The 12,249-nt window shown below is 43.2% G+C and overlaps 2 protein-coding genes and 1 long non-coding RNA gene across 3 annotated transcripts; 1 reads left to right on the forward strand and 2 right to left on the reverse strand.

Moving 5' to 3' along the window:
• The first annotated feature begins 455 nt into the window (after window positions 1-455).
• LOC135631276 (uncharacterized) lies at window positions 456-3,412 on the forward strand. The gene is made up of 2 exons (XR_010494338.1): window positions 456-577; window positions 672-3,412. It is a non-coding gene; the product is annotated as an uncharacterized LOC135631276 (long non-coding RNA).
• Window positions 2,801-5,829, reverse strand: LOC135631273 (ribulose bisphosphate carboxylase/oxygenase activase, chloroplastic-like). The gene is made up of 7 exons (XM_065138804.1): window positions 5,669-5,829; window positions 5,241-5,560; window positions 5,037-5,142; window positions 4,878-4,963; window positions 3,535-4,007; window positions 3,157-3,438; window positions 2,801-3,062 (listed from the first exon to the last, which is right to left on the reverse strand). Exons 1-7 carry the CDS (start codon window positions 5,711-5,713, stop codon window positions 2,947-2,949), a joined length of 1,428 nt encoding a protein of 475 aa, XP_064994876.1. The 5' UTR covers window positions 5,714-5,829; the 3' UTR covers window positions 2,801-2,946.
• A 471-nt stretch (window positions 5,830-6,300) lies between these two features.
• Window positions 6,301-8,076, reverse strand: LOC135631275 (AT-hook motif nuclear-localized protein 23-like). The gene has a single exon (XM_065138805.1). The coding sequence runs from the start codon at window positions 7,414-7,416 to the stop codon at window positions 6,463-6,465; it is 954 nt and encodes a 317-aa protein (XP_064994877.1). The 5' UTR covers window positions 7,417-8,076; the 3' UTR covers window positions 6,301-6,462.
• Between the last annotated feature and the right edge of the window lie 4,173 nt (window positions 8,077-12,249).

Genomic DNA, 12,249 nt, shown 5'->3' on the forward strand with positions numbered 1-12,249 from the left:
AGATACTTCTAACGATGACATGTACATCGACGATGGAATTTGACCATTTCTATCTTGCTTCCTGAAGCTACATCTACAAGGGGGCAATAGTATAACATCTTAATAAGTGTTCGACGAAGTGAACATATTTAGACTGCTCGTTTCTGTTGTATCCAACTCTTACTTCGTTCAACTTCATTTCACAATTTAATTTGGAGTCAATCGATGGGTGAATGCAGGGCTGTTAATGCATCAGATAAAGCCGAAATCTTGATGAACTCGACGTAGTAATCGAGTCAATTTGTTCATCCGATTCATAATCAGATCGGACAAGATTCCAGGTGGATCTAATTTGACGACTATCTGGTCAATTCCTTCTCTATTATTATATTCAATACTGGGGTTTTAGCTCGTCGAAATGGACGGTTAAAGAGGATCTTTATTTCCGAATTGGTTCACCTAATAATTTGGGTCAGCACGAATCTAAACCAACATAGGCAAATCTTGGATGTCGGCAGGCCGCCTTTGTAGATTTGCCCAAAGCCTCCGATGCCGAGTAGATTCTGTAGGTACAGATGGTTGCAGGAGAACCTATGAGGTCCGTATTCCACCTCCCAATCTTAGTTTCTTCCTTCTTCTCAGGATGAAAAGAACAATGGTTATGTTGATTAACAAGAGGATGATTACTGCAGCTCCGTCCTAGAAATCAAAGCAAGATTTGGTAGCTTAGAGAGATGGATCGACGACACCTTTTCTTCTGTTCCATTTTACCCCATACCTTTCAAAAATTAAAGCGATATTTGGGAATTGTCTGCATGCCAATCACAACAAATCAAATACAGGTAGCCTTAAACTAGACCTTCTCCCTCTTCCCTCCTCTCTCGGATGATGAGGGAAACCCCATCGTCCCCTGCTCTCTTCCCTCCTCTTCGGGTTGCTTCCCCTATGCATCCTTCGGTTCCGGCTGTGGTTTCATCGTTGGTCGCTCCTACCGCTCGAGGAAAGGCTCCAGAGAAGCGTGTCCCGGCTCCGGCCGCTGGCGCCCTTTCATGGTCGCAGGTACTCTCTTCCTCCCTCCCTAGCCCTTTTGGGGAAAGTAACTTTGGCATTTGATTTTTATTCCCAAGTATTAAAGATTTTCATCAAAATTTTTTTATGCAATGTTAATTATCATATTTTATTTAAGATCGTTAAAAGTTATCTTTTATTTTTTTTTTATTTTTTTGGAGTAATTTAAGTTCTTGTTACTTAAGAGCTTGTGCATTCTTATATGATTTTAAAAGAGAAAACCTTGTATTATGGTAAAAATTAATCTTGAAAAGGCTCATGATGAGTTTCTTGGGAGGCTATTCTAAAAACCCTTGATTTCATGCGTTTTGCTCCTCTTTTTAATAAATGGATTCTTAGTTGTGTTACTTCATTGTCATTCATTTGTGTTATTAATGATATTATCTCTAATTCTTTTAAAAAGAGTAGGAGAACTTTTTATCTTTTCATTCTCATAACTATTTTTTTTTAAATTGATTAAAAAAGTTTGTGACAAGAAGTTGATCTCACCAATGTTTACTAGGGCTCTTATAAGATTTATCATCTCCTTTTTGTGATGATCTTCTCTTGTTCTTTAGGACCTTTGAGTAGCTCACCAATCTCAAGAGCTTTCATTCTGATTGCTTTATGGCTCATTTGGAGGGCTATGAATGATGCTAAATTTTCGAATAAAAATCTCACACTTAATAATATTGTAGACGCTGCTATAGCTTTCTTGTGGGATTTTGTTGATAACAAAGATTTTGAGATGTAGTAGAGAATGCCCTTATGAGTTCAATAGAATCCACCAAAGCAAACATGGCATAAGTTCAATACCGATGACTCGGGTATAGGTTTTCTCATTAGGGATAGTAATGCAATTCTTTTATTTATAGGTTACAAATATACTACTTGGAGGTTGATAATTTTCAATAATGCAATTGCTTTCAAAGAAGTTAACATTGGGTGCGAAAGATTTTGATAGAGTTAGATTCATTAGCTATTTATTGTGCAACATATCAACCATCCTTTGGAGCTACCATAGCATTTAAGGAATGTTATTGAGAATATTTTAGATTTTCCAAGTATAAATGAGGAGGAGTTTAAGTGATACATATATTTAGGGAGAGAAATCACTTAGTAAATTGGCTAGCGAATTTATTTTTGGAGGGAGGATTTCCCTCCTGATCTCATCTGATTGCTGCTTTGATTACCTCATATGGTTTTGATGAGGGCAATAAATGGCGATAAGACTCGGACTGACGTCAACTGGCCAACACGAAGCTCACGCCTCGATCAACCCGGCAGAGTCGGGTCAAACGAACCAGAACACAAGCCGAGGCCCATTAACGACCGCTCAGGCTCGATCCCTCACGCCACGCCAACAGCGATGTCAGACGCCATCAGAGGTATGATCCTGCTCCTTGCGGGCGGGCACATCAGGTAACACTAAACTTCCCTATAAATACCCTCGCGTTCTAAACGCCCGGGGGGAGGAAAAAAGGGGAAAAGAGACAGGGGAAGACGAAGCTGTTTCTTCCCAACGCCGTAGAATGGAACCCTTCCCCGCAGGACGCCCCCACGAGCTTCCACGTAACTCGATCCCTGCAACCGGCCGCATCAGCAACCCCCGAGGGACTCTGAGCAAGATCCCCGTCATTCGAACCTGAACTGAGCTGCGTCGGCCCCGAGGCCACGGCTCAAAAATTGTTCACACCAATAGTTTTCACTTTCTTTAAAAAAAGAAAAAAATAAATAAAAGTGGAGTCTTTATTTCTTGAGGCTTACCAAATCATAAGAATAAAAGCCGTTTATGGATTTAAAAGAGTCACATAGGTATGTTTACAACACAGCGACTGCTGCTACTGCTATTCCACCCCATGCATAGACAAAGAAGGCGTCGTCTCCGATATGTTTCCATCAATCACAAAAACCACACACTCAGACGGGGTACAAGCAGCTCCCATCGTCGCTCCTGGCCGTCGGATCAAAGTTTGTGGCAATCGGATCAGTGCACCCTTCTGGAACTGGGACGCCCACCTGTTGAGCTGCTTTCCCTGCATACGGGTAGTAAGCTTAACGCATCAGCTATGGCCGCAAAGCACCATATCTTTTGTACGTAAGAGACAGGATGACATAGAGAGTGCGAACCGTAGAACTGTCCCGTGTTAATGGCGTCCTCATTGGCGTCTCCCAGCGCGGCCTCGCTCAGGTACTTGTCGGCCAGCTGCACCCTCTTCACGTTCTCTTGCTCCTTCACCAGCATGTTACCGTACTCCATTAGCTTGGCGAGGCTCATCTTGGGCTGGTCGAACGTCGGCGGTCCTTCCAGTGAGTTGACTAACTTCTTGTTCACGCTTTCAACCCCGATCTCTGCAACCCATTTCCTCACCTCATCATCATACACCCTGGCTCGGAGGGCGCCAAAGAAGTCTGCATTACATAAGCAACATCAGCTAAGTTCGATGCTAAAGATCGAGACTGATGAACACCCAGCTTCATTTTCATTTTGGGTTTCGGGAAGCTTACCGATGGACTGGCCGGGGAACGAATCGACGAGCTTGACAATGTCCTCCTTGGCGACATTGTCGGTCCTAAATATTCCGGCGCAGACGCCGATGCGGTCCTCTCTGGTTGGCGCCCAGTAGAACTTCTCCATACGACCATCACGAATGAGCGGAGCATAGAGGGTGGAGAAGTCGTTTCCGGTGACGATGATGGGAACGCGGGGGTTCTCCTGCTTGTTGTACATTCCCGGGAGCTGCACGTTGGTTGGGTTATCGGCGATGTTCATGAGGGTGGCGTTCACCATCTGGTTGTTGACGGTGTACTGGGTGGTGCCGCCGAGCCGCCCAGCTCCGGCGTCGAGATCGTTGATGAAGAGGCAGCACATCTTCCCCTTCTTGATGATTTCGGCTGCCTCCCGGTACCTTTGCCTGATCAATTTTGCAGGCTCTCCTGCATTCCCACTTTCCAGTTCTCCGGCACTCATCATTATAGGGCTGCAAAAAGGACGGTTAAATCGATCATGAGCCTCCGAGGAATTCACAATGGCTTCAAACTAGCTACCAAGAATCTAATCATACGACACAAGTATTTGATCCTTCTACAAGGTGGGGAAACACAGAAATTGACTCAGATATCAGATCAGGGTGTTCATAGAATCAGAGTGCCTCACATGAATATGTTCAAAACGTGTACTGATTCATTACAGGTGCAACAATTGAGATTGTAAAAATGAATGATCGATTGCTTAGAATCCAATCTTTCTCATGCTGACAGATTTATAATTAATCGCAAGCATTGTCTTCACATCTTTAAGGGCAAATGCCAAAAGGGAGAAAAGATGATGGACAACGATGATTTTACAAAGTCAGGTCTGATGTCATAGAACTCAGATTAAAATACAAGAGGACATATCGATGGTGAAACTTCCATGCAGAGAAACAGCATACAAGTATGAATCTTGTCAATGGCACCATATCAAGCATAGGTTAGCAGTTGCAGAACAGAGACACAGCTAAGTTGTTAATTTACTTAAATATGTAAATTAAGGGTCTTTTAACACTCCAGTGATGAAATTTACTTGTTAGCAAACTCTCTGTTCTATGGGTTTGTATGAACAATTTGTTCTGGTTCAAAGGAACAAAAACTGAGTCGTAAAGATTATAGTGTCAAAGATTCATTGGTAGTAGCATGTGTGGATCGTATAATGATGGATCAGAGGTATGTGGAAAAAGTTGTGATATCTCAATTCTCTAAGATTTGCAGTATGTTCGATGCTTACAGGATTGAAGAACAAAGAAATATCAGCTTCTTTAAGCAGTTCATCATGCTCAAATCAATGATTCAACCACATGATACGAGCTTACTTGATTCCCATCTTGGCGAACACGAGCTCACACTGGAAGGATTTCCCCTGCCCTTTGCCTCCCCAGACACCCAAAATCAATGGAACCTGTCAACAAATCTTCGCAGTGAGATTCACATCGAACATGTATCAGTGCACCACCAACGAGAACAATGATCACCTTGATGTTGGGCAAGTTCATGAAGTTCTTGGAGATGTGAACAACAAGTTTGTCCATGAAAGCGGGAGCGATGTAGAATCCATCCATGGTGTTGTCGAGGTTGTACCTAACATCACAACAGTAGTCAAGGCCCTGTCTCTACGAAGCAGACACAGAGAAATGCCATGGAGCTGCATAGAGAAGAGGTTGTTGCAGTTGTCTTACTGACGGAGGCCCTGGCTGATGTATTCGTAGGAGCTCATGACGGCCTCATGAGTCCCATCGCCCGTGGGTGCTTGGAAGAGGGAATCGGCCAGCCCCTTCCCTCTGGTGATGTCCTGCTGATCATCCGATACATCGTAAGCGAGCCCCGCCCACCGGTCTTTCTCGGTCTGCTTCGACTCGTCCAGGTCTGCAGCCAAGACCTTGAAGGTGCGAGTGGGGACCCTCCCGTGGCTGGGAACCGAGTTCACCTTCTTCAAGCTGCTCCCCAAGAACACTGAGCTAGGGATCGAAGCTCCCGAGCTGGAGCCATGCAGGCTCAGCTACACACCAACACAAACGCAACTCAACTCAGAGCCAGAGCAGAAAAGACGCTATATACAGTACAATCAAACAGTAGAAGAACGTGATGTGCGAACGCAGCACGGTACCGGGACTCGGTTGACAGCTCCGATGGTGGAGACGGCGGCGGCCATGCCGGAGGAAGCCTGCAACCAATGGATCGCGGATGGAGATTGGAAGACGGCGAAGAAATATTAATAGCAATGGGCATGGCAGGGGTGTGGTGGTGGTGAAGCCGATGGGGTTTGCCTGAGCTCGGGATCGCTGTGTGGCTGTGGCTGGCGACTTCCTGATGGCCACACGCTTGTGATCCGGTTGGCGACGCGTGGCACAACCGTAGGCGACGGCTGAGTTTAGATAAAGTTGTACAGAAAAGAAGAGCATTTTTGCAGTGAGAGTTTAAACTTTGGGGATAACCAAAAGTCTGTAGGAAGAAGAGTTGAGAACTCACTCCAGACAACGCATGGGTGGGGCTCGGGTTGGCCTCTCCATTGATATTTCTGGCATGTCATGGACTCGTAGTTTACACGCTATTTTTATACGAAATGTGGTGTCAAAGAGAAACCCAAAGCACCTCCAAGAACAAACTTATTTATGGTTGAGCAACCAATCTAATTCCAGTATCAGAACCGTAGAACTGCAGCAAGACGAGGTATATATGAGCTAAGGATCAGTGAACTTTCGGATGCTAAGGCAACTGGGATTCTACGAGGCATATATGTAGCTGTATTTTCGACATTTTATTGTGATTGGAAGTATGCGAATAGAATTAAATAAAATCACAAGAAAAATATAGCAACTAGTAAATGTGTTTACAGAGGAAAGAGAGCATGCAACGACATTAACATGAAGATGATGAAGGAGCAGGACACTGCGATGAGACTCAGTAGGATGGAGGCGGCCGAGGAGCTGCAGCGGAAGCCCAAGCGCCCAAAACCTCGTGGGGAATCTGACCATCAGGTAATAGATTTGGTGGCAGATTCAACAGCGACATCGACGCCGGATCCAATCGCCCATGCGCCAGCTGCGATGACCATCTGCCGCCGCCTTCATTGCCTCTCGGTCTCTGCGGCAATCCTTCTGTGCCCAATTGAGCCACCGCCGCCGCTGGCTCTTCATCCTCATGCAGTAACCGTTCGTATGTGGTGTTCGAGAATGTGGCTGCGATCATCATCACCGGGCCCGAGGCGACCAATTTGCCCACAACATTCCCTCCCACCACCTGCCCCTCGCCGCCAGCTAGGTAGACTGCAAGCCCGGTGGCGCCGGGCGGCGATGGCGTCGGGAGGAAAGACCCGGAAAGAAAAAGGATCTCGAAGCAGCCTGGAATCGTGATTACCCCGGCCGGCGCTCCAGGCTGGCGAAGCGTGACACTAGTGACGACCCCGCTTCCGCTCAAAATACAGACCCCTCGCTGCCTCCGGCGGGCGAAGGTGGCAACGGCGTCCATGATGTTGGTTCCGCTGGCGACTTCGAGGACATGGGCGTGGAGCGCGTTGGGGTTCTCCCGCGTGATGATGACGGGCGGCCTCGGCTTGTTCTTGGAACCTGGCGGTCGGCCTCGAGAGCGGCGGCCCGCGGCGCCGCCAGCTCGGCTGCCAGGGCCACCCTCGACCACCTCGAGGCCACCGGTAGACTGGTCGTCGGCATTTCCTTCGTCTTCGTTGGGGTGGTTGTTGCTGCCGTTGCTGTTGGTGGTCGTGGTGGTTTTGGTGTTCGGCTTTCGGTCTCTTCGATTAAAGTGGTGGTTGCGGTGGTCGATGGTGCTGATGGGGTTTCGGAGATGAAGGAGAAAGGCGGAGATTGCTGAGGTGACCCTGGGATCGACCGCTCCCATCGCCTCATCTCCGTTCCTCCACCGGTACGCCAGCTCTTCAGACAAGTAGGAGCACGATTGCGAGAAGACGAACAAGAAAGACTGAGATCAGAGACGGGTCTCTTATAGGTTCTCTATGTCGTTCTGATAGTCATCACTTCTCCCTCTTTTGTACTTCTCTGCAACTTTTTACCCTTTGAAGTTTTACTCCCTTTCATGCGGATCAATGAGCACTTTGTCATCTTTACTTCCATCCTTCCTTTTTTGGTTGCTTCTCTCAGACGTGATGATGACATTAGGTCATACGAGACACTAGGAAGAAAAGATCGAGAAGGAAGAGGACCGAAACGCATGAATCTCCTAACAAACAACTACGCTAAAGGCTTCATCAGTTGCATTGCTAACGGGTCCGACGAGGAGTGATGATGAACAAAATGATCAAGAAGAGGTGCTCCCCTTCTTGTTAAAGGGCCCTTGCAGAGTGTACAGGATTCAACCCACATCAGAAAGCGACTCCTCGTGGTGGTGGTGATGATGACGGTGGCGCTGCTGCTGCCGCTTATCAAAAGCTATCCTCTTCTCTATCCGCATCCCCTTTCATCATTGCAGCAGAAGGGAGAGGACCATCTCAGTTGTTAGAGCTGTTCCATACATTTCTTCGTCGGTCTCCGTTGATATTTTGACTGCACTACGTCTTCGATGCACTGCGGTCTTCCTTAGAATTCAATGGTTGGGTGCCGGTTTCGGTCGCCCATTGTCTCTGCATTCCCAACTCTTCCTATCGTAACGAGTCACTTTTAGGAAAAATCATGTCGACGATTCGAGACTACTTCTTTGGAGACTACAGTTGAAGCCTTTGACCATAATTTATGTAATATGGAGAATTTTGATTCTTCAATTTTGCAATAATTCTTAATTTGGCAAGAATGTTTTCTAAGAAACATCTCGATCGATGATTGATCTATTGATCGTTGAATTTAAAACTATTGAATCAAAAGGTTTAAGTCTAAATTAACAGAAATATAATTGAGTTATATATATATATATATTTGAAGCGAATGAGTTAAATACAGTGAGTGTGCGTTGGTTTCATGTTTACCCACCCAACCCTTACCCAACTTGCCAACTCTTGCTACATGGACAGTGGGCCCGTTCTAACCTCCACGATTGGCTGGTCGAGTTGACAGCTCGAATTGACACCTCATCCACTACTATGATTCGCCAACTTGGAGTGGCGTCATGCTACACTTGTTATTGCAGACGTACGATTAGCTTCCTTCACGATGATAGCACTTCCTTTGTATGTGTTACCCTCTTTCCTACCTGCCCTGTTACTGGACGTCTTCGTGGCCCTACATGTGCGCCGGCGCTTTCTCCAATCACAAGATCAACAAGTGAGACGTTTGGGCCGTGAACGGAGAGACAACCATTGGTGTTGCAGAGGCCGGAGAGATGAGCCGCTTAACATGGGACACACAGACTTATTGTGGTCAGTGGACATCTCGTCCAATTGATTTGATGGTGCACTTTGTCTCAATTCTCCGAAGAGGATCCATTCTTGTAGAGAGAGAGAGAGAGAGAGAGAGAGAGACCAACAAGGAGTGGTCACTACTGAAAACTTTACTGAGTGATATCACCTGCCACAAAGTCTAGTGGCAATCATTTAATTTTAATTACATTAATACACATAATAGAGGAAAAAGCCCTTAAGGGAGAGTTTGAAGCTCCTTCATTAGACAGCCATGTCTGTGAAAACCATTTTATGATGGTAAGAAGAGTTTATAAATTCTATTTTTTAAAACTCAAATTAATTAATGCTAATCACATTAATCCACTGTTAATTTAAAATCTTTGAGTGAAGATAGAAGCGAAGGATGTTGAATGAGCATATATCTTATGCTTAAATCGGAAGAACAAAAACTAATAATTGATTGCAATGCAACTTGATGAATTCGGCAAATGAATGCGAGAGCTTTCAGCTTTACAGTTCCTTTTCTTCTCGCTCCGGCTGAAGAGTAGAAGTAAAGGCAAAGGTAGTGTGCATGGCAGTGTTCGCCAGCCGACAGAGACGAGAGTTCTGAGGCTTTCACTTCATCTCGCTTCACCCTTCTCCACTCAACTCTGCACAGCGGCGGCGGCGTCTGACACCCCGCTGCTTACGTGCATGAGTTTGATCTTCCCATCCCCGACGCAACTCCCAGTGCACGAGCACGAATTCCGACGCCAATTGGTGCTGCAGCTTTTTATTTTTTCGCATGAATGAACGGACAAACGGACAACCTTCTCTCTCTCTCTCTCTCTCTCTCTCTCTCTCTCTCTCTCTTTTTTCATTGTGATGGTCATCGCAATCATAAAATATGTTACTGCATTAGGTTTCTTATTAGACAATCAAATAACAAATATATCTGATTGAATCAAAGTACATCTGATGCATCCGTCAAAGAAATTTTATTAAAATTTAAAAAAATAAAAGGAAAAAGAAAATATTTAAATATTTAAAAATACAAACAATAGTATTTACCAGTATCTCACCCTCTCTGTCTTTAAAAATACACACAATAGATAAACAGCATCTTCTTTATTAGGCCTTGTAAAATATTTATCAATAATATCTTAAACATATTGATATTTAAAAAATACATTCATCCGGATGCTCCGATTATTATAATTCTTGTCAGTGAATCGATGAATTTGAGACTGAATTTTATTATTGAAAGAATCCACGTGGATGATCTTCTTATCGGTATCATGAGCATTGCTTTAAGAATTTTTCTCTCTATTATTTCTCTCTCCTTATATTTTCTTTTTCTTATAGTTTCTCTCTCTTTGAATTTTTTCTCTCTAGACTTTTTTTTTTGGCTTTTAAATAAATTTTGTAGAAGACAAAGTTGGAGGAGATAGAAGAGAGAAAGATTAAAATAAATTTTAGAAAAATTCTATTTATTGAAGATTTACGGAATAGCACTTAACAGCACCTCACGCTCGGCTTTTGCACCAACGCTTTACCTCTCTCTTGACTTTTGGGTGTGGTGAATAAGACAATTTATTTACAGACCTAAACCACAAAGTCAATGAAATAAGAACTTGTCCTTTAGCTAAACTCTTAATTTAATTTTAATCAAATTTAACTACACCCTTTAACGTTAACGAAGTTCACCTGTAAGTGCTGCTTCTATTCATCAAATCTGGATTCAGATCAATACACGAAAGCATGCATACAGAACTGAGATGAGCCCTTTCAGACTTAAATCTGATTAAGTGTCCCAGCAGATGAGCCAAATCAATTATATGAGAAGTTTCAACGCGGCATTACAGCCATCTCTTTTCGGTTTGTCATTTCAAGTGTGTAAGCCACAGCATTATTAGGTTGGTGATGACAAGTGAGGACCAATTAATGAGACAGACAGACATGTTAGGATTGGGACGTGCGGTTCGCCAAACGAAGTAGAGAGGATTCGTACGCAACAAAATGAGTGAATTAGAAATCACGTCCCTTCTTGATTGGCTCATTTATGGTATGTGAGTAGGGAGGAGAGATTTGAATTCTTTGTTCCTGCCAATACTGATGTTAAACGATGAGGCTGATGTTATAGTAGGAGATGATGCTCTACTATATGGATTTGTCTTCCAAATCATATGGTTTGGACTGATTAAGACTAATAGACATGGTGGTTGGGCACCAAAGTAACCTGACTATTTAACTCGATTCTTTTTCATCTCTTAAACAGCAAATTTCAATTCATCTTAACGCATCAATTCTTTGATGTAGCCTACAAGTGCACATATCATAAGAGGTAGCAGAAGAAACTTTGTTTGACAGGAAGAGGAGTTAATCCCACGTTCTATAGTATGGAGTCGAGGAGCACTCATGCACGCACGCATGCACGCATGCATGCGAGTGCACCAATATATACTCCCAAGTGTTTTTTTTATGCTTCACATGATTTCATATACTGTAATAAATTTGCTCGTTATGTGTCCATGTGACATGCAATATGATGATCCACACATGTACTTTTGTAGATTTGCTCTACCAAGTCGTATACGAGCTAATGGTTTTGCACATATCCGATATAGAATCAATTCTTTTAAACTATCATAAATTTATCTCTTTTCGGATCTAAGTAGTCTTTGTCATAGGAAACAGATCATATATTTTGACTCAATGCATTTGTAATTTTCTTTTATCTTCGTAATATTTTTCTCATATTTGAAAATGTAAAAAAGCTTGGAACAGTATAATGGATCAATAAATTAAATTCTTTTGCCGGAATGATATGAGATGATAATTATTTTTTAAAATAATTTAATTCTTATTTATTTATTTATTATGAAAATATATTATTCATCCTACATGAACATTGATAGAAAATCATGGTACAAGCTTCAATAAATGGTCGAATAAGATCATATGTTTTTTTTTTTTGGATTTTCGATTGAATATAGCTAGTTCCATCTTTTTTTTTATTTTAAATATGTTTCTTAATTAATTAATTTATCATATAATTTTTTAAATAACATTGATGAATCACGTACTCAAATTATCATTGTCGTTAGTTTATTGTATTAGTCTCTTGTAGTAATGGTCACTTATAGTGGGAGTAAGGGCAATTGCTTATGATGAGATGATGAGTCATTCAAAGGAAAGAGGTTGGCCGATGTGAGATTGTGATAGAACCAACTTTATAGTGTACGTGCTACATGTATGTTACGTGAGTGGAATTCGCCGACGTCGAGGAAAAGATGTATCTACTAGTGCCTTGACCGATAGTGAGGAGCAAAGTATCGATCATGAAGAACTATCAGGATGGCTTCTTCACGAGTTGGGATACGTAGCAGACCAAGAGACAGACA

The sequence above is a fragment of the Musa acuminata genome, chromosome BXJ3-2, assembly GCF_036884655.1.
Source record: "Musa acuminata AAA Group cultivar baxijiao chromosome BXJ3-2, Cavendish_Baxijiao_AAA, whole genome shotgun sequence".
NCBI classification, from domain to species: domain Eukaryota; kingdom Viridiplantae; phylum Streptophyta; class Magnoliopsida; order Zingiberales; family Musaceae; genus Musa; species Musa acuminata.

Excerpts from the sequence above, each read along its gene's own strand:
- LOC135631273 (XM_065138804.1), bottom strand. The coding sequence starts at position 5,713 with ATGGCCGCCGCCGTCTCCACCATCGGAGCTGTCAACCGAGTCCCG. Across the intron at positions 5,561-5,668 it reads GAGCTGTCAACCGAGTCCCG|CTGAGCCTGCATGGCTCCAG; the intron begins GTACCGTGCTGC and ends GTTGGTGTGTAG. Across the intron at positions 3,063-3,156 it reads TAACACGGGACAGTTCTACG|GGAAAGCAGCTCAACAGGTG; the intron begins GTTCGCACTCTC and ends ACCCGTATGCAG.
- LOC135631275 (XM_065138805.1), bottom strand. The coding sequence starts at position 7,416 with ATGGGAGCGGTCGATCCCAGGGTCACCTCAGCAATCTCCGCCTTTCTC.